General features: G+C 42.3%; 1 protein-coding gene across 1 annotated transcript in view; it reads right to left on the bottom strand.

Moving 5' to 3' along the window:
- DIAPH1 (diaphanous related formin 1) overlaps positions 1-24,652 on the bottom strand; it is a 99,229-nt gene that overhangs the window by 60,634 nt on the left and 13,943 nt on the right. Inside the window, exons 3-13 of the mRNA XM_081324764.1 lie at positions 23,287-23,445; positions 22,817-22,918; positions 19,570-19,700; positions 18,951-19,037; positions 18,051-18,114; positions 14,133-14,272; positions 6,549-6,657; positions 5,877-5,987; positions 4,312-4,451; positions 788-904; positions 539-654 (exon numbers count right to left, since the gene is read on the bottom strand). Coding sequence (XP_081180890.1) covers positions 539-654; positions 788-904; positions 4,312-4,451; positions 5,877-5,987; positions 6,549-6,657; positions 14,133-14,272; positions 18,051-18,114; positions 18,951-19,037; positions 19,570-19,700; positions 22,817-22,918; positions 23,287-23,445 — 1,276 coding nt within the window. The remainder of the gene's footprint in view (positions 1-538; positions 655-787; positions 905-4,311; positions 4,452-5,876; positions 5,988-6,548; positions 6,658-14,132; positions 14,273-18,050; positions 18,115-18,950; positions 19,038-19,569; positions 19,701-22,816; positions 22,919-23,286; positions 23,446-24,652) is intronic.

Below are 24,652 nucleotides of genomic sequence, written 5' to 3'. Positions count from 1 at the left end.
TGAAATCTTTGAAAGCCACACTCAAAAGTTTTCAGGAGGCAAATGCAGCACAGAACACACCTGTATTGTAGAGCCTTACTCAATTTCTAGATTATGCATTGCTTTGTTACATCCTTGATTTACCAGACATAGCTAAATATGCGCATATCTGTCTTTCTCTCATGCATCTTTAACAGACCAGAAATAGATCATTTCTTGTGTCTCAGTATAACTGAAAGTGCAAGAAATGTCGTGCTAGAGAGGTTTTCATCATGAATTAAAAGTACAAGTGCCCTGAAATGACAACTGTGCCAATGCTTTCAATAGATTGTAGATACTTTGGGCAAACAGTAAGAAATATTCTGCACTTTCCTCTTTAAAAAAAAACTCCTTTGCAACTAATATGCTTAAGCTGAGTGATTTATTTTTTACAATGGGGCATAAAATGGTACAAATATATTAACTTTATGTCAGCTCATATAATAGTAACAAATAGAAAAATACATTTTTCCTGGACAATTAGCAAAATAAATATAGCCAACAGGAGCACCAGACTCACCTATTAAGGCCTCAACGTTAAAGTCAAAGTGTTTGCGCTTAAAGTCTGGGTCAGCCCCATTCCTGAACAGAACTATCTGTGAAATGCATTCATCGATTAGTTTAAAATATTGAGGCCTAAGGCAAGAACAGAAAAAAAAAATATTAGTGCTGATAATCAGAAGTAAAGCTTCCTACTATAAAGTTATGTATACACATCCACACATCAATATCTTTTCACATTCATTATAAAAAGAGTTTTCTTCTCTACCTGGCCTCGTAGTCATTGCGGATTAGCAGGAAATGCTGTAAAATTGAGAGGAAATGTTGTTCTGCCTTAGAATCTTTTACTGTATTTAGGAGAATCTGGAAGATTTCGTTGAAATCAGTAAAAAATAATAATTAAGGATCCAAAAGCCATTCAAAAGAAATACAGACACAAAGCATTAATTCATAAAAGAAACCTAGTTTACCACTTAATTTCTGTATTTTATGGTAAAGGAATTAATATAAATCTACATAAATCACTTTTACCATGATTGTTTGTTAATTTAAAGCATTTACACATCAAATCCAGACAGAATGTTCATACTGGCTTATACTATTCATAAAATATAGTTGCAGTCTTCAATTTTAGAATTTAAATAGGTGTATCAGAAAATGAAAACAAAATAGGTAAGGAAAACAAAAGCAAGAAAATGCACTTTAAAATGCATTGTTACCCTGAGGTTATATTATATCTATAATACGTCCCTGAAACTATCACTCTCTTGGGGAGGAACAACTTAGAGATGAGCAACTCAAGATTTGTGATTGCTCAGCTATCTCCCTCTGCTTCAGCATAACTAAAGAGTTGCCACATATACAGTAGTGGCCAAAATTGTGGAAACCTTTTTGTAAAAGTATTTTTGAGGTTTAATGGCTAATAACACCACTTTTCTTTTAGAGTAGTACCATAAAATTATATATCAATGGAAAGATAATTTAATCAAGAATGTAATGCAACAAAGTTTGTTCAATTATCTGTACTGTAATCTATGAAGAGTTATGGCCAAATAAACAGAAAAAGGAAGCACAACTTGCTTAGGTTGATATCAGGTAGCTTTCCTTCATCTGACTGTAGCCAATGAGCATGAGTGTTTAGAGAGCCATCTTGTTTTGGCAATGAGCCAATCAGATCACAGTAGGATTCAGTTATTGATGTCATGTATTGAAGCTGGACGGAGGACATTTGTCAGTGTGTTATGTGATTGCTATCAAGTTGGTTGGGTTTTTTTGTGTTCTTTCATTTAGTGAGCTTGTAAAATGTACTAAAATTAAAGTAACAGTGCAAAGAGTTGACTGGTTGCCCAGAAAGCGATGTAAAATAGTATTATTAAAGTGAACAAGTCTACAGTTATAAAGAAATTAGAAGAAAAATGGGTGGAAACTTCAGCATTTCTACTGTACACTTTTCCCAAAAGGTTTCCCCCAATTTTGGCCACTACTGTACCTTCAAGGATTATGCCACATTTTTTGTTACTGGAAGTTTAAAACATACTCCCTTAGGGAAGAATATTTTCTAGAGTATTTTTGGTTTTTGAGTGTACAGTGGGTATATGTGTATATATAAGCAGACTCACCACTTGAGAAACCTTCTCAAGTTCAGGGACCAGTCCAAGCAGTCACGAGGAGTCAGCACTGACATAAGATATGACATGGTGATATGTCAGTGCTGATTCTGGTGACTGCCTGGACTGGTCCCCTGGAGTTTACTTGACAAGGTTTTTCTCAGAAGTGGTTTGCCATTGCCTTTTCCTAGAGCTGAGAGAGAATGACTGGCTCAGTGCCACCTAGATGGCTTTTAATTTAATTTAATTTAATAATATTTGTATACCGCCCTTCTCCCTGAGGACTCAGGGCGGTTCACAGGGCAGAATAAAATACTAAATACAAACATTAAAAAGAGATTAAATGATTGCCCAAGTTAAAACAATTGGAATAAAATTCTAAAACAATTTGTACATAAGCTTTGTACATAAGATTCTAGAACTTTTAGAGCCACCGAGCTGGTTCTCAATTGGATTTGATCACAAGGGGGCATTTATAATAGATATCTATTTTCATTGTCTAGGATCAAACATACATATATTCCATGTATTTTCAGAGCCACAATCTCTCAGCCCTAGGAAGGAGGTAATGGTAGACCACTTCTGAAATCTTGCCAAGAAAATTGCAGGGACTTATCCAGGTAGTTGCTAAGAGTCGATTCGATAGCACCAATTTTTCCCCCGCTCTCAAATCAAAAATACATTTCCATGCACTCTCCATATCAAACTTACAAAAATTACAATCAGATCAAACACAACATATCGTTGAGACTAATTTCATCAAGCTGGATGGATTTTGAATTCTGGACTGTGCTAAGAATAAGAAGTAATCTATAACCTTAAGTGTTTTATTCTCATTTTAGTATAGTAAAAAGTCATCTATACTTGGTGGTGGGATTCAGCTGGTTCGCACCACTTCGGCAGAACCAGCAGCTAATTTTTTGTTGCCCAGGCTCAGAATGGACTTCTGGAAGCAGCATCCACACAGAGAACCAGTTGTTCACATATTTGAATCCCACCACTCTCTGTACTGATGGTTTTATTACCAAAAAACATAAAAAACCTGTTGGACAAGGTCAGGGATATTTGCCTTATATGTGCTAAATTTCAATCTTTCCCCTTTTTTAAAAAAACATGACTAGCACAGAAGCTCCCTCCCTTTTCAGTGCTTCCTGGATACCTACCCAACCACAGGTCACATGAGCATTACAGGAGTCAGTACTGCTGGAGAACAAATGTGGTGTTGGTCAAGTCTGGGAACACCCAGGTTCAAGTCCACCCTTAGTTATAGAAACTCATTTGGTGACTTTGGGCCAATCACTCTCCCAGCCCAATTCAATCTCCTTTACATGTTGTTATTGTGAGGACAGCCTCATGCAGGTCATCTCGAATACATACAGATCTGACAAACAATAATCCTACTGTAACAAGAGAATCTTGGAGAAGGAGGCAATAGCAACATAAAATAACGTAATAGGGTTGGAAGGGACCTTCGAAGTCTTCTAGTCCAACCCACTGCTTGAGCAGGAGACCCTGTAACATTCTGGACAAATGGTTGTCAATCTCTTTTTAAAAATGTCCAGTGAGAGCCTTGGTGGAGCAGTGGGCTAATGCCTCCTTAAGTAACACCAGCTGCCTGCAATTAGTGCAGGTTCGCATCCCACCAGGCTCAAGGTTGACTCAGCCTTCCATCCTTCCGAGGTAGGTAAAATGAGGACCCAGATTGTTGGGGGCAATTAAGCTGACTTTGTAATAATGCCGCTTGGGGGTGTGTGAAAGCCCTAATAAGCAGGCATATACATAGAATGAAAGCTACTGCTAAGCTTGTAAGCCACCCTGAGTCTTCGGAGAAGGGCGGGATATAAATGGAATTAAAATAAAAAAAAATAAAAAAAAATAAATCCTCCAGTGATTAATTATTCTCACTGTTAGGAAATTTCTGTTTAGTTCTAGGTTGGATCTCTCTTCAATGAACTTCCACCCACTACTTCTTGTCCTGCCCTCAAGTGCTTTGGAGAACAGGTTGAACCCCCTCTTCTCTATGAAAGCCCTTCAAATACTGAAAGATTGCTATCATATCACCCCTAGTTCTTCTCTTTGTTAGAATAGACATACCTAGTTCCCACAACTGTTCATCGTATGGCTTAGCCTCCAGGCCCCTTATTATTTTTGTCTTGTATGCTGAGATGTTGGTTGAGTAAGTCACATATTTTGAAAAAAAGGATATTCCATTTCAATTCGAATGTCTTCCAAGCGGCCTCTGAGTTCTGCAGAATCTTCTTCACCATATTCTTCAAATACCTGCAGCTGCAGTTTCAGCTCCTCATTGTCTTGAGCATGCAATTCCTGTAAAGAGCACTGTCACTTCAGAGGATGTCCACTAGACAGCATGACCCTCTATTATTCCAAGAAAACTTCAAATTATTTGGTAAAATATTGTTTTCTCTCTTCCCTTTTCTTCCTCACCTCCCTGCTCCCCCCAATAAGAGAACTAATTTGTTGAAATTATTTGAGACAAGAGACAAACTGATTAACACAAAACTGATTACAATGTCCCTGCCCAAACGTCCATGACATAAGAAGGGAATCTCTTTATTATTTACATATAGGCAATTCACATAATTGAAACACAAATTGAAACACAAATGGTATACAGGGTAGTCCTCAACTTATGACCGCAATTGGGACCAGAATTTCCATTTTTATGCAAAGCAGTTGCTAGGTGAGTTGCACCTGATTTTACAACATTTTTTGCCATAATTGATAAGCAAATCACACAGCCTTTAAGCAAATTGGATTTCCCAATTGACTTTACTTGTTGGAAGTCATCTGGGAAGGTTGCAAATGGTGATCACATGACCTAAGGATGCTGCAACCATCATAAACATGTGCCAGTCTAACAGGGCTAACAGCAGAGCTCTCATCTTCATTCAAGAATCCTTAGGCATTTCCAACTGCGGAGAATACTTAATTTGCATAACTACACATTCCTTATTATTTTAGTTCTCTACCATTCTTCCTTTTGAGAATCCTATGTAAATAAGAGTTATTCTTTTGAAATATGGCCAGCTATAAAAGAACACAGGTATTCCTTGACTTACGACCAGTTGTTTAGCAATCATTCAAAGTTATGACAGTTTAGAAAGACAATGGGGAAGCTGGTAGGTAAGGTTGCACGCTGCTACTGCTGCTTGCCAAAGGATTTCTCCTTCCTTTCATGTATGGGGGGAGCAGGGAATCCTTTGTCAGGCTGCAGAAACGAAGCCACAAAAGGGAGAGGAAATCTTGCCTTGGTCTGCAGGAATGAAGCAAAATCCAAACTTTGTTTCTCCAGCACAAGACTTTCCTCCTGCGCAAGATGGGGAGGGGAATTTCTTCACTGAGCTGGAGAAACAAAATAAGAATCCCAAAGCTTTGTTCCCACCTTCCACCACAGGAGTTCTCTTCTGTTCACAGAGAGTTGCTGCCTGCCTTCTTTCAGCAGGCACAGTGCTTTCACTTTGTTCACCCTAAAACTGGGAGAGCTGGGAATGCACTTGTTGAGCAAGGCAGTCATGAGGGTGTCTTGCTGAATGACCACTTTGCTCAATGAGCAAGATTCCAGTGCTAATTATGGCCATAAGTCAAAGACTACCTGAACCCCCAAAATAATGTTGAAGTGTAATTAACCCCATCAAGTTGCTTACACATTAAATGGAATCTTAAGATAATAGCTATCATCTCTCCCAATATAGCAAAGGTATCACAGTGGAAAAGAGAGACGTTTCTAACCTTCAGGATTTGCTGCAGTCCAGAGCGCATTAATTCACTGCGGATGTGCAGCCTGAAGTCGAGTTCATCTGATGGGATGATTAGAGCATTGATCAATTGTAGACAAGCTACCTAAGAAAGTCAAAATAAAAATGCATGATTCAAAGGCAACCCAGCTCATATTCTAAGTCTACTCCAGAACAGAAGTCTTCTCTTTCAAAGTAATCCATTAATATTTGTGGCCCAGTGTCCCTATTATATTTAAATATATGCAGGGGGTCAAATAACCTTGGAATAATATACCTAGAGCAGCAGGAATGCATGGCTTGAAAAGACTACTCACTCCTTTTCATCCCAAAACCAGAATGTAGAATTTTAGAATCACAATGCTTACAATTGCTTTATAATTAATGGATAGCTAGTATGCTCTTCTAGAGCTTGTTTAACTAATCAAACCATCTTCCTATTACCTTATAATAATTCTAATCAAAATAATTCTAATCAAAATGCCTGATTGCTACCTTGAGCTGGTTCTGAAGATATACATAAAGGATTTCAGAATAAAAGTCCATTGAGAAATCAAGTGTACTCAGCAATGGTGAAATAAGAGAGAAAATGAAAAGGCATCAGAGTATTCTGAAACAGATAAGGTAGACAGACTGTGACATTCTTTTTCCAGGTTCCTCCTAGTACCTTTAATGCTACCGAAGTTCCACTTTTCAGGCCATCCACAATGGGTTTAAATCGTTCTACTTCATCCATTTCTGCACGTTCAGTCAATGCTCCCAAAACTTGCTCGTGCCTAATCAAAAATAAAGGAATCACCCAAAAAAAAAAACCAGGAAGAAAAAATAAAGGAAGAAAAAGGGGGGAAATAAAAAACAGGTTTTATAATTGTTACATGCCAAGTCTGTATTTTTTTTTAAAAAAATCTTATTTTGACTTGGGATTTTAAAGATCCCATATTAAAATTTAGGATGCCAATCAATTTCTTCTGAATTTGAATGTATCAAATTTGGACTCAATTGTACAACTGGCATATACTCATAGATTATATCTGGCACTTAATGTTTTTGTAAAGAGTGCAAATAACTAATCGTCAACTTTATTAAATTCAAAGTTTGCTCACAGCTGCCAGTGTTTTTACTGTTTATTGTCTTTCTTCAGCAGGCAATGTACTGTACCTCCTAGAATGTAGAATGATAGGGACTTCAGAAGCCTTTTAGTCCAAGCCACTGCTCGAGTAAAAAAAATTACAGCATCCTGGACAAGTGGTTGTCTAGTCTATTTTTGAAAAACTCCAGTGATGGAGCACCTACAACCACAGAAGGCAAGCTATGCCACTGATTAATTGCTCTTACTGTCAGAAAATTTCTCCTAGGTTGGCTCTCTATTTAACAAGCTTTCGGCCATTACTTTTAATAATAATAATAAATAATAATAATTTTATTTATATACCGCCCTTCTCCCAAAGGACTCAGGGCGGTGAACAGGGCAGATATATAAAAAATACAAAAATACAAAAGTTAAAAGAAAATTAAACATATGCCCAACTAAAAACAGTAAATACATGTATTAAAATGACAATAAAAACCCAACCCATCCCCCATCAGGCCAGGCCGGCTTGTTCAAATAAGAGTGTCTTCAGATCGCGACGGAAGGAGCGAAGGTCGGGCGCCATCCGGAGCTCAACCGGCAACCGATTCCATAGCTCCAGGGCGCCCACAGAGAAGGACCTCCCCCTGGGGGCCACCAATCGACATTCTCTGATCGGTGGCACCCTGAGGAGGCCCTCTCTGTGGGAGCGCACAGGGCGGAGGGAAGTTGATGCCGGCAGCAGGTGCTCCCTAAGGTACTCCGGACCCATGCCATGTAGGGCTTTAAACACCATTACCAGTACCTTGAATCTCACCCGGAAGACAACTGGTAACCAATGCAGCTCACGGAGCAGAGGTGTAACATGGGAGTATCGGGAGACTCCCAACACAACTCTCGCGGCTGCATTCTGTACCAGTTGGAGCCTCCGAGTGGTCCTCAAGGGCAGCCCCATGTAGAGAGCGTTGCAGTAGTCCAGACGAGAGGTCACGAGCGCGTGACTTCTTGTCCTGCCCTCAGGTGCTTTGGAGAATAAGTCAGCCCCTCAAGACAGTTATCATGTTTCCCCTCATCCTTCTTTTTGATAGGCTAGACCAGGGGTGTCAAACTCGCAACGTCACATGATGTGTTGCGATGTATCACAACTGTTTTTCCATTGACGACAATGGGGTGGGCGCAGTTTCAGCATGATGCATCTGGCCCGCGGGCCGGCAGTTTCACACCCCTGGGCTAAACATACCTAGATCCCTCAACCATTCATCATACAGTTTAGCCTCCAGACCTCTTATTATCTTTGTTTTCTTCTCTACACACTTTTTAGGGTCTCAGCATCTTTTTTGTATCATAGTGACTGGAACTGTACCAGTATTCCAAATGTGGTCTTACCAGTATAGTACAAAGCAGTATTAGCACTTCTCATGATGCTGATGCTATCCTTCTGTTGATGCAGCCTAGGACTGCATTGGTTTATTATTTATTTATTGGCAGCTGCAAAACATTGCTGGCTTACACTTAAGATCACCTAGATCAGACATGTCAAACTCGCGACGTCGGGACTATTTTGCCATTGCCAGCAGTGGGGTGGGCGTGGCTTTCAGACAACACGTCCTGCCTGCGGGCTGGCAGTTTGACACCCCTGACCTAGACCTTTCTCACTGTTACTACTGTTGAGCCAGATACTGCCTATTCTATACCTATGCATCTGGTTTTACCTGCCTAAGTGCAGGATTTTACTTTTCTCATCAATGAACTGCATGTGGTTAAAGGAACTGCTAAGTCTTAAAGTCTGTCAAGATCCTTCTAAATCTTGAGTCTCTCTTCCAAAGAGTTAGCAATTCCCTCCAGAAAATCTGATGAGGTTTTTTTTATATCCCTCATCTGGATCATTTATAAAGTGGTTGAAGAGTACTGGGCCCAAGACAGAACCTTGAGGTACGTTACTGAATGCTTCCCTCCATGAAGATATAGTTCCATTAACTACCGTATATACTTGAGTATAAGCCGACTCGAGTATAAGCCGAGACCCCCAATTTCACCCCCAAAAACTGGAAAAAGTTATTGACTCGAGTATAAGCCGATCCGCCGTTCTGCAAGCCTCTGCCGCCAGCAGAGGCTCGATCCGCCATTTTGCAAGCCTGAATACACAGGAATACCCTGTGTGGCCAAGGCTCGTCGGCAGGTCTCCGTTCCTCCTGCCGACCTTTGGGGAGGTTTGGGCGCCTCCCCAAACCTCCCCAAACCTCGGCAGGTCTCCGTTCCTCCTGCCGACCTTTGGGGAGGTTTGGGCGCCTCCCCAAACCTCCCCAAACCTCGGCAGGTCTCCGTTCCTCCGCGCAGACCTGCCGACCTTTGGGGAGGTTTGGGCGCCTCCCCAAACCTCGGCAGGTCTCCGTTCCTCCTGCCGACCTTTGGGGAGGTTTGGGCGCCTCCCCAAACCTCCCCAAACCTCGGCAGGTCTCCGTTCCTCCTGCCGACCTTTGGGGAGGTTTGGGCGCCTCCCCAAACCTCCCCAAACCTCTGCAGGTCTCCGTTCCTCCGCGCAGACCTGCCGACCTTTGGGGAGGTTTGGGCGCCTCCCCAAACCTCCCCAAACCTCGGCAGGTCTCCGTTCCTCCTGCCGACCTTTGGGGAGGTTTGGGCGCCTCCCCAAACCTCGGCAGGTCTCCGTTCCTCCTGCCGACCTTTGGGGAGGTTTGGGCGCCTCCCCAAACCTCGGCAGGTCTCCGTTCCTCCTGCCGACCTTTGGGGAGGTTTGGGCGCCTCCCCAAACCTCCCCAAACCTCGGCAGGTCTCCGTTCCTCCGCGCAGACCTGCCGACCTTTGGGGAGGTTTGGGCGCCTCCCCAAACCTCCCCAGGTCTCCGTTCCTGTTTGGGGAGGTTTGGGCGCCTCCCCAAACCTCGGCAGGTCTCCGTTCCTCCTGCCGACCTTTGGGGAGGTTTGGGCGCCTCCCCAAACCTCCCCAAACCTCGGCAGGTCTCCGTTCCTCCGCGCAGACCTGCCGACCTTTGGGGAGGTTTGGGCGCCTCCCCAAACCTCCCCAGGTCTCCGTTCCTGTTTGGGGAGGTTTGGGCGCCTCCCCAAACCTCCCCAAACCTCGGCAGGTCTCCGTTCCTCCTGCCGACCTTTGGGGAGGTTTGGGCGCCTCCCCAAACCTCCCCAAACCTCGGCAGGTCTCCGTTCCTCCTGCCGACCTTTGGGGAGGTTTGGGCGCCTCCCCAAACCTCGGCAGGTCTCCGTTCCTCCTGCCGACCTTTGGGGAGGTTTGGGCGCCTCCCCAAACCTCCCCAAACCTCGGCAGGTCTCCGTTCCTCCGCGCAGACCTGCCGACCTTTGGGGAGGTTTGGGCGCCTCCCCAAACGTCCCCAAACCTCGGCAGGTCTCCGTTCCTGTTTGGGGAGGTTTGGGCGCCTCCCCAAACCTCCCCAAACCTCGGCAGGTCTCCGTTCCTCCTGCCGACCTTTGGGGAGGTTTGGGCGCCTCCCCAAACCTCCCCAGGTCTCCGTTCCTGTTTGGGGAGGTTTGGGCGCCTCCCCAAACCTCCCCAAACCTCGGCAGGTCTCCGTTCCTCCTGCCGACCTTTGGGGAGGTTTGGGCGCCTCCCCAAACCTCCCCAAACCTCGGCAGGTCTCCGTTCCTCCTGCCGACCTTTGGGGAGGTTTGGGCGCCTCCCCAAACCTCGGCAGGTATCCGTTCCTCCGCGCAGACCTGCCGACCTTTGGGGAGGTTTGGGCGCCTCCCCAAACCTCCCCAAACCTCGGCAGGTCTCCGTTCCTGTTTGGGGAGGTTTGGGCGCCTCCCCAAACCTCCCCAAACCTCGGCAGGTCTCCGTTCCTCCGCGCAGACCTGCCGACGTTTGGGGAGGTTTGGGGAGGCGCCCAAACCTCCCCAAAGGTCAGCAGGAAGAACGGAGACCTGCCGAGGTTTGGGGAGGTTTGGGGAGGCGCCCAAACCTCCCCAAAGGTCGGCAGGTCTGCGCGGAGGAACGGAGACCTGCCGAGGTTTGGGGAGGTTTGGGGAGGCGCCCAAACCTCCCCAAACAGGAACGGAGACCTGCCGAGGTTTGGGGACGTTTGGGGAGGCGCCCAAACCTCCCCAAACGTCGGCAGGTCTGCGCGGAGGAACGGAGACCTGCCGAGGTTTGGGGAGGTTTGGGGAGGCGCCCAAACCTCCCCAAACAGGAACGGAGACCTGCCGAGGTTTGGGGACGTTTGGGGAGGCGCCCAAACCTCCCCAAAGGTCGGCAGGTCTGCGCGGAGGAACGGAGACCTGCCGAGGTTTGGGGAGGTTTGGGGAGGCGCCCAAACCTCCCCAAACAGGAACGGAGACCTGCCGAGGTTTGGGGAGGTTTGGGGAGGCGCCCAAACCTCCCCAAACCTCGGCAGGTCTGCGCGGAGGAACGGAGACCTGCCGAGGTTTGGGGAGGTTTGGGGAGGCGCCCAAACCTCCCCAAACAGGAACGGAGACCTGCCGAGGTTTGGGGACGTTTGGGGAGGCGCCCAAACCTCCCCAAAGGTCGGCAGGTCTGCGCGGAGGAACGGAGACCTGCCGAGGTTTGGGGAGGTTTGGGGAGGCGCCCAAACCTCCCCAAACAGGAACGGAGACCTGCCGAGGTTTGGGGAGGTTTGGGGAGGCGCCCAAACCTCCCCAAACAGGAACGGAGACCTGCCGAGGTTTGGGGAGGTTTGGGGAGGCGCCCAAACCTCCCCAAACGTCGGCAGGTCTGCGCGGAGGAACGGAGACCTGCCGAGGTTTGGGGAGGTTTGGGGAGGCGCCCAAACCTCCCCAAACAGGAACGGAGACCTGCCGAGGTTTGGGGACGTTTGGGGAGGCGCCCAAACCTCCCCAAAGGTCGGCAGGTCTGCGCGGAGGAACGGAGACCTGCCGAGGTTTGGGGAGGTTTGGGGAGGCGCCCAAACCTCCCCAAACAGGAACGGAGACCTGCCGAGGTTTGGGGAGGTTTGGGGAGGCGCCCAAACCTCCCCAAACCTCGGCAGGTCTGCGCGGAGGAACGGAGACCTGCCGAGGTTTGGGGAGGTTTGGGGAGGCGCCCAAACCTCCCCAAACAGGAACGGAGACCTGCCGAGGTTTGGGGACGTTTGGGGAGGCGCCCAAACCTCCCCAAAGGTCGGCAGGTCTGCGCGGAGGAACGGAGACCTGCCGAGGTTTGGGGAGGTTTGGGGAGGCGCCCAAACCTCCCCAAACAGGAACGGAGACCTGCCGAGGTTTGGGGAGGTTTGGGGAGGCGCCCAAACCTCCCCAAACGTCGGCAGGTCTGCGCGGAGGAACGGAGACCTGCCGAGGTTTGGGGAGGTTTGGGGAGGCGCCCAAACCTCCCCAAACAGGAACGGAGACCTGCCGAGGTTTGGGGACGTTTGGGGAGGCGCCCAAACCTCCCCAAAGGTCGGCAGGTCTGCGCGGAGGAACGGAGACCTGCCGAGGTTTGGGGAGGTTTGGGGAGGCGCCCAAACCTCCCCAAACAGGAACGGAGACCTGCCGAGGTTTGGGGAGGTTTGGGGAGGCGCCCAAAGCTCCCCAAACAGGAACGGAGACCTGCCGAGGTTTGGGGACGTTTGGGGAGGCGCCCAAACCTCCCCAAAGGTCGGCAGGTCTGCGCGGAGGAACGGAGACCTGCCGAGGTTTGGGGAGGTTTGGGGAGGCGCCCAAACCTCCCCAAACAGGAACGGAGACCTGCCGAGGTTTGGGGACGTTTGGGGAGGCGCCCAAACCTCCCCAAAGGTCGGCAGGTCTGCGCGGAGGAACGGAGACCTGCCGAGGTTTGGGGAGGTTTGGGGAGGCGCCCAAACCTCCCCAAACAGGAACGGAGACCTGCCGAGGTTTGGGGACGTTTGGGGAGGCGCCCAAACCTCCCCAAAGGTCGGCAGGTCTGCGCGGAGGAACGGAGACCTGCCGAGGTTTGGGGAGGTTTGGGGAGGCGCCCAAACCTCCCCAAACAGGAACGGAGACCTGCCGAGGTTTGGGGACGTTTGGGGAGGCGCCCAAACCTCCCCAAAGGTCGGCAGGTCTGCGCGGAGGAACGGAGACCTGCCGAGGTTTGGGGAGGTTTGGGGAGGCGCCCAAACCTCCCCAAACAGGAACGGAGACCTGCCGAGGTTTGGGGACGTTTGGGGAGGCGCCCAAACCTCCCCAAAGGTCGGCAGGTCTGCGCGGAGGAACGGAGACCTGCCGAGGTTTGGGGAGGCGCCCAAACCTCCCCAAACGTCGGCAAGTCTCCGTTCCTCCGCGCCCTGCCTGCCTGCTTCTTTCCGCTGCGGAAAGAAGCAGGCAGGCAAGGCGCGGAGTTTGGGGAGGTGCGCGCGCACCTCCCCAAACCTCCCCAAACTTCGGCAGGTCTCGGACGGCGGTGGCTTGGGAGAGGTGCGGGCGATCCCGGAAGCACCAAAGCCTCGGCCGCGCACAAGTCCTCGGTAAGTTTTTTTGTTGACTGGAGTATAAGCCGAAGTGGAATTTTTCAGCCCAAAAAGTGGGCTGAAAAATTCGGCTTATACTCAAGTATATACGGTAAATGTTTAAATAAATAATTAAATTCTCATTTCTTCAGTACAAAAGGCTCAATTAACAAATTATTACCTTTTGGGGATAATAATTAACTGAATGTGAAATCTCTTTGAATCCTTGTAACACACATATCATTTCTGTCTCTCATTATTACATTTTTCTGTTGTATTTTCTTTATTTATACAGCTACCTATTTTATTTCTGTTTGTATATCAAAAATGTTTTGAACAAAACTGTGCAAAAATTATGGAGAGGAATCTAAGTGCTATTACAAAAAATACTTTTCTTGAATTCATTCATAACAAGTAAAAGTTAGGAGGAACAAATGCATTGGGTTGTGTCTTTAAGATATGCAAACAGAAGTAAATTTGTGAAACAAGCTTTGCTGATTCCTCACCTCTTGCTATAACCTCCATTTATGCTCTGAAAAGCTATAGATGTAAAACTTTCTTAAGTAATATGGGATGAGGGTAATGGCTTCAGGAAGAGAATGTTGTTTCAACTTTTTTTCCCTTGGGATATTCAGAACTCATCTCCTGTACCAATTATGTGCTTATTAAGAGGCATAACTGATAAAACTATATTTTAACGTATTTTCCTAAAAGGACCCATTCTTCTACAGCATACAACTAAACCAAAAGATAAATTACTCATTGCCACATACATATCCACAGGCTGAGGCAGGATGCAGAGAGCAGAGAGCAGCTTGATAGCATCAATCATCATTGTAGGGACTTTAGGATCAACTGCTTTTGCCAAAAGTAGAATCCCATCCTCTGTTTCAAGCATTGTCTTAATTCCAAACTAAAATAAAAACCAATTCGGGTGAATAACTTAGATTATAGGCAGAAATAATATCCATACCACAAAATAGCACAAGTCTCACAAAAACATTACACTGTATGTTCAGAAAACAAGAGAAAGGGAATATGTTCTAAGGAAGAACTTTTGAGGCAAATTTCGAGAAGAACTTAAAGGCACTTTCACTCAATACTGTTTCCATTCCTCAGTGTATTCAAAGTGCTTTTCAGTCTGCCAAGCAATTAACTGAATAGGCAGGGAACATGATGAATGGGAAAATGGAAATATACATACAACAATCTAGACACTTTTGATGTCAAATTTGCTGTAGAAAATATAGGAAACCAATATAAAAAAATTCCAGCAATCGTTGTATATGAAGTTGTCTTATATGTTGATAATGGATAGATCTGATGTCAGATTGATCTAACCATATATAAATAAGAAACCTAAAGCTTACAGCATCTATGTTGATGCATCATTTCCTGCTAATGGTTAAAGTTAATACAGATAGTCTTCAACTTACAAGCATGATTCAGCCCCCCAATAATCTGTTGTTAAGTGAGACATTTGTTAAGTGAATATTACCTATTTTGTGACCTTTCTTGCCACAGTTGTTAAGTGAATCACTGCAGTTCTTAAATTAGTAACAGGACTGTTAAGTGACTCTGACTTCCCCATTTATTTGTCAAGAGGTCACAAAAAGTGATCATGTGGCCCTGTACACTCATAAATATGAGTCAGTTGCCAAGCATCTGAATTTTGATTATGTGACCATGGGATGCTACAACAGTCATGTGAAAAACAGTCATAAATTATTTTTTTCAATGCTGTTGTAACTTAGTTGTAAATGAACTGTTGTAAGTCGATGACTGCTTATACCAGTCATTTTTAAAAATATTTTACAATGCAGATTGTCCTCAGTTATTAATCACTTGTTCAGTTACTATTTGAAGTTACAATGGCACTCTACGAGGAGACATGACCAGTTCTTCTAGGTGTGACTGTCACATGATTGTAATTTGGGTGCTTGACAACCAACTCACAATCACAATAGTCACGGCATCCCACAATCATAGGATTGCTATTTGCATCATTCGCTGCTGGCTTCCAACAAGCAAAGTAAATGGAAAAGCCAGCAGGAGGTCACAAATGGCAGTCAAATGATACCATGCTTAATGATTGCATCACTTCGCAACAGAGTTGCAAAATCCCAGTTACTCTCGTTATGCAACGACTATCTTTATGCATGTTATAACTAAAGCTAGGTTTTACTGCAAACAGGCACATGGTATTCTATGCACACAAGAATGTCTACCTAGAAACTACTTTGTCTCCCAACATACTGATGTGCACATTCCACCAATTGGGACATATATGGGTAGCTGGGGGTCAATATTCAAGGGCTCATTTGCCGATGACTGTGGCAATGTGGAATGTTACGAGGGGTATATGTCAAAGAGTTTGAATTAAAAAGAAATGGAAGGGGAAAAAACTTGTCAACAAAGAGGGGAAGAATGCAACAGATTTTAAAGAACATGGTCTGATCATGTGAAATTGACAAATACATTCCTGAAAGGATGAGTTTAATGAAAGGTTAAAATATGTTAGAAATTATTAATTAGGGTCAGAAATGCATCTTTGAAATGAAATGCTAGCAAATAGTTGAAAACTGAGCCAAATGCAATACAAGAATTTTCTTAGTAATGTATTTTAAGGATAAATGGCATTGGCACGAGGAATTTTTGTGATGGTGTTGAAGAGTGTGTTGATTCAGCATGTGAGTACGTTTGTGCTTTTATATGCAGACTAGATGAGCCATGCCAAACTTTGGCTCATCACTTCAGAGATATTTCTAATGTACTGCCTTCACTGGAAAAGGTGGGATACATTCAGAGATATATCTGTCTACAAGATATCCAATGTTGAACTGTATAGCACAGTCAAACATCAGCAGAGGAAATATTGTGACATTTTGTGTTGCCATAGATTGCTTTATGATATTTATATTTTAATATGTTTTATATAAAATTTGCCAAATTTCAATTCCATGGGAGTCACGGATTTCAGACACATACTGAAAGTTAGCCCATTTAATGTATCTTCATTGAAAAACATTTGCCCTATGGTACATCACTTTGCTCAGTTAAGGATTACAGGAATCAGCATTTTAAAGTTTTAAATCCAGAGTTTTAGTAATATATAGGTAATGCCATATTCTTGGCTAACAGCCCCAGTGATTTTCAGTAAAACATATACAAATTAATTGATGCAATAAACAAAATGGATTTGAAGATTAATAAAAAAAATCTACTTGCAAATGGTAAAATTAAGAGAATAAACTATTACAAATTATATATACAGTAAATGGGTCAAAAATTTGACCAAGTGTGTTCTTGGTAGAACATTTCTTAAAGATTAGAATGCCTGCAACATTCTCTTTTTCTCATATTTTCATATTTTAAACTCCATTATCGTACTACTGTTTGCACAATTGATTTTATTCCTTCTGCACCTCTCAGATATACTTACTTTACAGTTCACTTAGCATTCCTTTCTATTTTAGTTTTTTTATGCCTAAACTGTTCTTTCTCTCAATTCTCAAAAGTATTTTTCCAATGTTCATACCACTTCAAATAATCACTCATAATCTCCTCACAAATAACTCTCACAGAAAAATTTATTAGACTTTCTCTTCATTTTTTTGAGTGTTTTCCTGCCAACATTTTGTTTAGGAATGTTTTATCTGCAGTGAAACTATTTGAATAAACTAGGACAAAAGACAGATGTCAAAAATTTCTGCCTATGTGTGGCCACAATTAATTTTGTTGATTTGTAAATTTCTTTTAACATATTTTAAATAGTGCTAATGTTCAAAGTCATTATCTCACCCATCCTTATATTCTTGCTTTATTATGACCCTTGCTTGTAAGTTTAGAGCATCATTTTCTATGCTCATATCCAGTGTATAATAGTGTTCCTGAACTGATTTCTTCCGCTTTGAGAAACTGATTTGATTTTTTCATCTTCTTTCAGTAAATGTATTCCTTTTTAATACTGCCTAATCTTTCCAGTACAGTTCTTCTTAACTTAGACAGTTATCTTCATCTCATTTTAGACTCCCATAATCCTGAAATTTATCCTTGTCTTGTCTCTTTAGTTCTCTCCTCACAATTTCTAAATTTAGAATTAAAAGTCTTAGTAGTATAATAGGAAATAACATTAATTATAATTTTCATTCAAATTACCTTTCAGGGTTTTTTGTTTCTACTTGAATTATATTTTCTGCTTCATTTTTTTTTAGATTTATATTTCATGTGGCTCTTAACCATGGTTTTAAGTATTCACAGTCTGAAAATACAAATCAGATCATGCCTTCTGAGGTAAAGGGTTTCATGTATTGGCAGCTTTGCAAGTTTTTTCTCTACATTTTATAAATATGCAAAATTGTAGACAGACGTTTGCATGAATAAACTTTTTCTTTCACAATGCCATTCTCCAAAATCTTAATATTCACAACTATTCAGCTGGAATAAAGTCCTTGTGAATCAAGATTTTTCAGAAGTGTCACTGCCTCCTTTTTAGGGCTGAAAAAAAGTGACTGGCCCAAGGTTACCCAGCTAATTTTTTTTGTCTAAAGATAGAGTAATACTGCTGAAAAAGAACATGTTTAAATTCCTGCCCATTTGTAATTTTTGCTTTCTACTAATTTTTGCTTATATTCCTTAAATATAAGGAATTATATTCACAAGTTTCTACATGGAGAAAATAAGGGACTTACTTTGTTGTTCATGAAAGCTTTTAAACACCTAATAATTTCATGTTGGATCCTGAAGTCATACGACCTGGAAAAATACAAGAAACAAAACTGAAAAAATATTAATTCTACACCCAGAGTTATCTACTTACACATGTAGGCTTCCATTCCAGAACATTAAAAAACATGCAAAACCATAAGAAACTGTGGCAGAATGCTCCTAACTATATTAAAATTCAGTAGAGAAAAAATATGATTGGATAAAAATACTACCCACAAGGCCCAATCTTGTGGATCCATACGTCCATTTATCCTTATCCTACCCAAATGTCCTTATTTTTCCTTTTATCTTTGTACACCCAAATAAAACACACAATGAAAACAAGTTTCCAGCATGCAAATATCATCTTACCCATTCATTCATTCATTCATCCCTCCACCCATCCATCTATATTAAAAGCTACAGTATATTAATTCAACCTTCCAACCTACTTATGAAAGCCAGTGTATTTAGAGTCCTGCACTAAGGTATGGAGACTCAGGTTCTAGACCTCCTTTAGGCACAGAAACTCACTTGATGATTTGGGGCCAATAACACCCCCTCAACCCTACACTGAGAAGTTAAAAAACATCTATCTACTGACCAACACTGGACCAGCATGGTAGATTACAATCCACATAATGTGCACGCTTTTATACACCAATGAGGCAGAATGTTTGTGCATATATACAAATTTATCAAGGTGTGTGTGTGTGTGTGTGTGTGTGTGTGTGCGTGCAAGCATTCCATTTGGGTGATTGTGAATTAAGCATATTCTATCTATATACTAAGTTTATTATCTATACTAGTTTATAATATATACAAGTACATGTATATGTATAGATTTTATCATTTTATCTCAACTTAATTCAAGTGCTCCTTACCCAGAAAACTCATCCTTCTCATCATGAAGACCTTTCAATATGTCCAGCAGGCAATTCAGACCTTCAGCTCCAAAATTTTGCACCCAGCTGTAATTGTTGCAGAATAAAACACGTTATTATCTAAATAAAATAATTACTTCATCTTCTTATTGCACTGGCAATTGCATAAAGGTAGTCCTCGAATTACAATCATAATTGGGACTAGAATTTCCATTGTAAACTGCTGTAGTCATAAGTCGATTTGGACCTGATTAAACACAATTTTTATGGTGGTCATTAATCAAATCACCATAATCGTTAATTAAATCATGCAGCTGTTAAGTCAATCCAGCTTCTCCAACGGTTTTTTTTTGCCAGGAATTGGCAAAAATGATCGCAAATCACAATCACATGACCAAGATGTGCCAAAAATGTGATTAGGTGACTGTGGGAGAGGTGCAACCATCATAAGTGTGAGTACAGGTCATAAATCACTTCTTAGGCCATCATAACTTTACACAGTCGTTAAATGAAGAGTTGTAAACCAAGGACTAGCTGTACATCTGTCTCCAGACATGCATCATGTCCACAAATTTTAAACAGTATCTAGCAATCAACAACGTTCCAACTGAACCATTACCTGACAGGATTGTTATTGAGCGACACACGTAGAGACTCCAAACATCCAAGGAGCTGTGCATCTTTAAGACCAAATTTTAGTTCCTGAATGTACATAATAGGAGATTTCGAGTTCTCCTTTTGACTCATGCCCTGCAAACGAAAAAGAATGATAAATATATATCCATTCTTTCTAAATTAAATATGTCTCCACAGCACAGAATAAAATTCTTGAATTGAATTTTTCTCTAATGTTCCAACAGATGAATACAACAAAGCTTTCAGTTTTAAAAATGGATATTGCTGAACTGTATCCAATTATAATCCTTTTCTATTTGCTATAATTTAGGGCTACTTCAGTATTTAAATACTGGCTTTCTATTATTTTCTCCATCCCAGAGATTAATAATCTACTATACTTCATTTCAAAAATATATTAGAATACAGCTGGCAATTCACTGTATGTTTGCCTTATAATTATAATTACAATTCATAATAGAAATTTGTACTCGGATTTCTTGTAAAAAGTCTGAGGTTGATTTCAGGAATGTGGAATCAGTTATTATTACTGTTTGATATGTATGTTTCTTGTCCAGCAACTACTCAATAAGACTAAAACAAGTGAGACTTGTTAAGTTAGATTAAAACAAAAAATGGAATATAAAGTTATTATGAATTAAATTTAATAATAAAATATTAAAAGCAATTAACAATTAAAAGCTTGGCAAAACAGATGGGATTTACTAATTTTCTAAATAGGATAGAAGTGTAGTAACAACAACTTGCACCTAAACATCAGCAAGACGAAAGAGATGGTGTTAGACTTCCGGAGAAAAAAAGAGGAACCTGCCCCACTTTACATCGGGGAGGACTGTGTAGAGAGAGTTCCCTCCTTTAAATTTCTGGGGGTCTACCTCTGTGAAGATCTGACCTGGAAAGTTAACACAACCCAGGTGGCTAGAAAGGCCCAACAGAGGCTTCACTTTCTTAGGATCTTGCGGAAGAACAGGGTAGAACAACAGCTAATGACCCTCTTTTACCGGTCTACCATAGAGAGCGTCCTCTCATATGGTATTGTGGTTTGGTATGCCGGTCTGACAGCCGCGGATAGGAAAGTATTAGAGGGTAGTGAGCACAGCACAAGACATTGTGGGCTGTTCCCTGACACCACTGGATGACATCGCCAGGGCTCGTTGCCTTGGAAGAGTGAGGAAGATTCTCAGGGATGACTCACACCCTGGACGGTATCTCTTTACTCTCCTACCATCCGGTAGGAGATATAGGAATATAGCCAGCCGTACCAACAGGCTGAAGAACAGCTTTTATCCGTGGGCTGTTAGGCTTTTGAATGGGATATAATCTTATGCAGAGTTGACTTGGGAGGCCGGTGTGTGGTGTAGTTGGTTCACATAGTGTGGTGGGATGGAGGGTTTGTTGTCATTGTGTGTTGGGGGGAGAGAGCACAGGGGGAGGCTCAGCTAATCTCAATGTACACATGTTGTACTTTGACAATAAAGGTTTATTTATTTATTTATTTATTTATTTATTTATTTATTTATTTATTTATTATAAGGGTAGAAATATGTATCTTAACAGGAAAGGGTGTTATTACTTAGATAGTCAGCATCAAGCTATTTAAGACTTTAAATTGAGCTCTTGAATTAAGCTCAGTAAACAGCCAGCAACCAGTAAAACTTTTTCAGTAGAGGTACTGCAGAGTTTCTGCACCTTGTACTTCTTAGCACCCTAGCTGTTCCATTATACACCAACTGAAATTTCCAGAAATTTACAAGGGTACTCATACAAAGCATACCACATTAATCAAGAACAGACTATTGCCAAAACCGACCAGTTCAAGAAAAACTATAGCTATCTCATGAATTATAATTCTGCAGAAGCACCCTTTGCCACATCAACAACTTGCAATTCTATGACAGTTGAGAATTAAATTCCAAAGTGTCTGTCCTTTGGAACGTTCTTCTCCCAGAGATTAGAACACAGAATAGGTTTGGAATAGACCTTGGAGTTCTTCTAGTCCAACCCCGCCTAAGGCAGTAGAATTTATTCCATTCCAGACAAATGGCTGTCCAATGTTTTCTTGAAAGCCTCCAGTGATGGAACCCTCATAACTTCCAATTAATTGTTCTCACTGTCAGGAAATTTCACCTTAGTTTTAAGTTGGATCGCTCTTTAATGATGTTTCATTCTTACTTCTTGTCCTGCTCTCAGGTTCTTTGGGAAATAGGTTAAAAACCCCTCTTCTCTTTAACAGCCCCTCAAGTAATGGAAGACTGCTGTCATTTCAACCATAGTCCACTTGTGGCTTGAACAATAATCTTTGGGCAATTATTAGGTCCGTTTAAGTGCAAGTGTGTTGCTTTCTCAGATCTCTCAGAAGCATGGCGAGATGTTGGGAAGACTGCTTAGGCTGAACCTTATTTAATTACGACACAATTTAACAGTCAAGTTTTTTTATATTCTGATTCCCTGCTTCTTAAACAGCGGAAACATTGCAACCTTCCATTTACTTTTAGATTCACAGCAGTTAAATGATGTTCTAACTGTAAACTAAATAAAGTAACTATACCGAACAAGCATTATGCTCAATTAATGGCTGAAACTACCTTGAGTTTATTCCATTTTATAGTCTGAAGCCACTAAGATTTTTTCAGCTCTTCCTTTATTCAGAGAAGCCAGTAAATAAGCGATCATATTAAATACTGTGCTCTACAACCAGAGAACAGTATCAAAGAGTATAGACCAGACATGTCAAACACAAGGCCCGGGGGCCAGATCCGGCCCGCAAAGTGGTTTCATGTGGCCCGCGTAGCCATCCTGGAAACTGTGAGGGAACGGCCCCCACTGCCTTGGCCCTGGCCCAGAGACCCTCATTCTGCCAGAGACCCTCATATCTGTCCCACTCCTGCCCAGGCCCCCATAGGCACCCTTGATGCGAACGATGTAGAGCTGGCCATGCCCACCCACAGTAGGCCATACGCACTCTAGCCACGCCCACCCAGTAGGTCATGCCCACCTTGGCCATACCCACCTGGCCCCCTGAGGGCAACCGCAATGCTGATGCGGCCCTCAATGAAATTGAATTTGACACCCCTGGTATAGACAATGATAGATACCTGATTTCCAGCCATCCTTGACAGTTAACCTCTTACACGTAATTTTTGGATAACTGACACTTATCCTGCAACATGAATCAAGCAAACCCTAGACGTATTCTCTAAATCTGACCACTCCACAACCCAAGAACTCACAGCTTTAGAAGTATGCAGGTACTGAGACACCATTTCTCTCTTGATACTAATGTCTTTCTCCCTTAGAGGCTGCTGCTTTTCCTCATTTAGATTCATATCCACCTAGCAAAGAAAGCATAAATATAATCATAGAATTATCATTGAGAGTTATCTAGAAGATCATCAAGTCTATCCATATGTACATTGCAGGATTCCCTACGCCATCCCCATTAGATGACTATCCAGTCACATGAAGCTGTATTCTTTGGACAAAATTACAAATAACAATATTTGATTTCTCCTAAATGAATTCTGGGTTTAGGATTTTTTGTTTATTTGCTGCAGTAGAAAAAGTAATCAAAGTCCTCCTTCCCAGAGCAGAAAGAGAATTTTTCACATCACAAAAATTACACATTCATTTCAGCATAACTACAAGCAAAGGGGAACTTTTAGCTTTGTTATTCTCAAGGTATAATTGTAATGGTACTTACCAGCATCTGCTCAAAGAGAAGAAGTACATCTTCATCAGAGATATCCTGCAAAGTCTGACCTGTCCCAGAAACATCCGAGTATGAAGCAGATGAATTCCTATGTGTTGTACTGGGTTTTTCTTTCTCTTTCTTTATTCTCATACTGGTGAATCTCTCAAGCTGATTAATAAAATATAAAATTAACGCTGGTGTTATTTTTCTATTCTTTTCCATTCAATTTTAAATTGTGCTACTTTCTTATCTATAATGTATAAGTACTTTGGCAATGTATTGGAAAAATCAAAATCAATGTTCTTTTAAATCTCTTCATGCAATTCTCTAATTACCAGGGCTGTGCAAAGCTTCTAATGGTGCTTTGATTCACTGAAGTTTCTACTGAATCATTCCATTAAACGCGATCAGATCAAAATAGATTTACTTTGATGTACTAAATCAAATGTCTGCAAAATACACACACTCACATACACACTGTTGCAAATGCAATTCCTAACAGAGAGACCAGTGAGAAGATTAAATGCAGAGTGGCTAATGGGTTATCTATCACTGAAATTATGTCCAGCTAAGGAGCTCTGTTATTTTATTAAACTATTAAACTAACTCTTTTAGGTTTGGCAAGGCTAATATTACTTTGATTTGTATTTACTTTCTCACCTCTCAATATCTTTGATGTGGCCATTTAAGCCTTAACTCACAGTCCCTTGTGACAATAATGTTACAATTCTATATGGGCCCAAGATGGAGGATTGACTCAAGGAAACTCAATATGCCCTCTTGGGTCAAACTCTGTGTTAGGGCAGATTTAAACTTTTTGACAATGATTGAACAAGTGCCTAACTTAGGGACTGTCCCAAGCATTCACATGAGTTTCAAAGAATAAACGTATGATTTAAGTACTGTTTTTTGCATTGTTCTTTTGCTAAAATCAGTAGCTATAACACATTTAAAACAAAATATTGCAACTGTTTCTAGGATAGGGGATAGCAAAACTATAAATACCACTTTTTAGTGTTTCTCACTGCTCCAGCTTACTCCTATTGCTTCTCTGAACAATATAGTAGATTTTCACAATCCTGATGCTGCTAACCTCTTTCCAGCTTGCAAATTTGTTTGCCAACTAGCTGTGCAATGCCTCTTGGTATCCCAGAACCCATCCACACACACCCCAAAAACCCAGACACAACAAAGATACACTATCCTATAGGGGCAAATCAATTAAAATTCGTCAGTTTTATACCAAGCCTGGCACCTCAGAAAATGGATGGAAATGAAATGCTTACCTTTTGAATAATATTTGAAAGGTTTTCTTTTAAAGTGGGATAGGACATTGTCTGCAGTTTTCATTGTCACTCAACCAGCTAAAAGCAGT

This window comes from Vipera berus, assembly GCF_964194415.1.
Source record: "Vipera berus genome assembly, chromosome: 3".
In the NCBI taxonomy this organism is placed as follows: domain Eukaryota; kingdom Metazoa; phylum Chordata; class Lepidosauria; order Squamata; family Viperidae; genus Vipera; species Vipera berus.
Note: the sequence above shows the minus strand (reverse complement) of the source record. Positions and strands in the feature narration are given on the sequence as shown.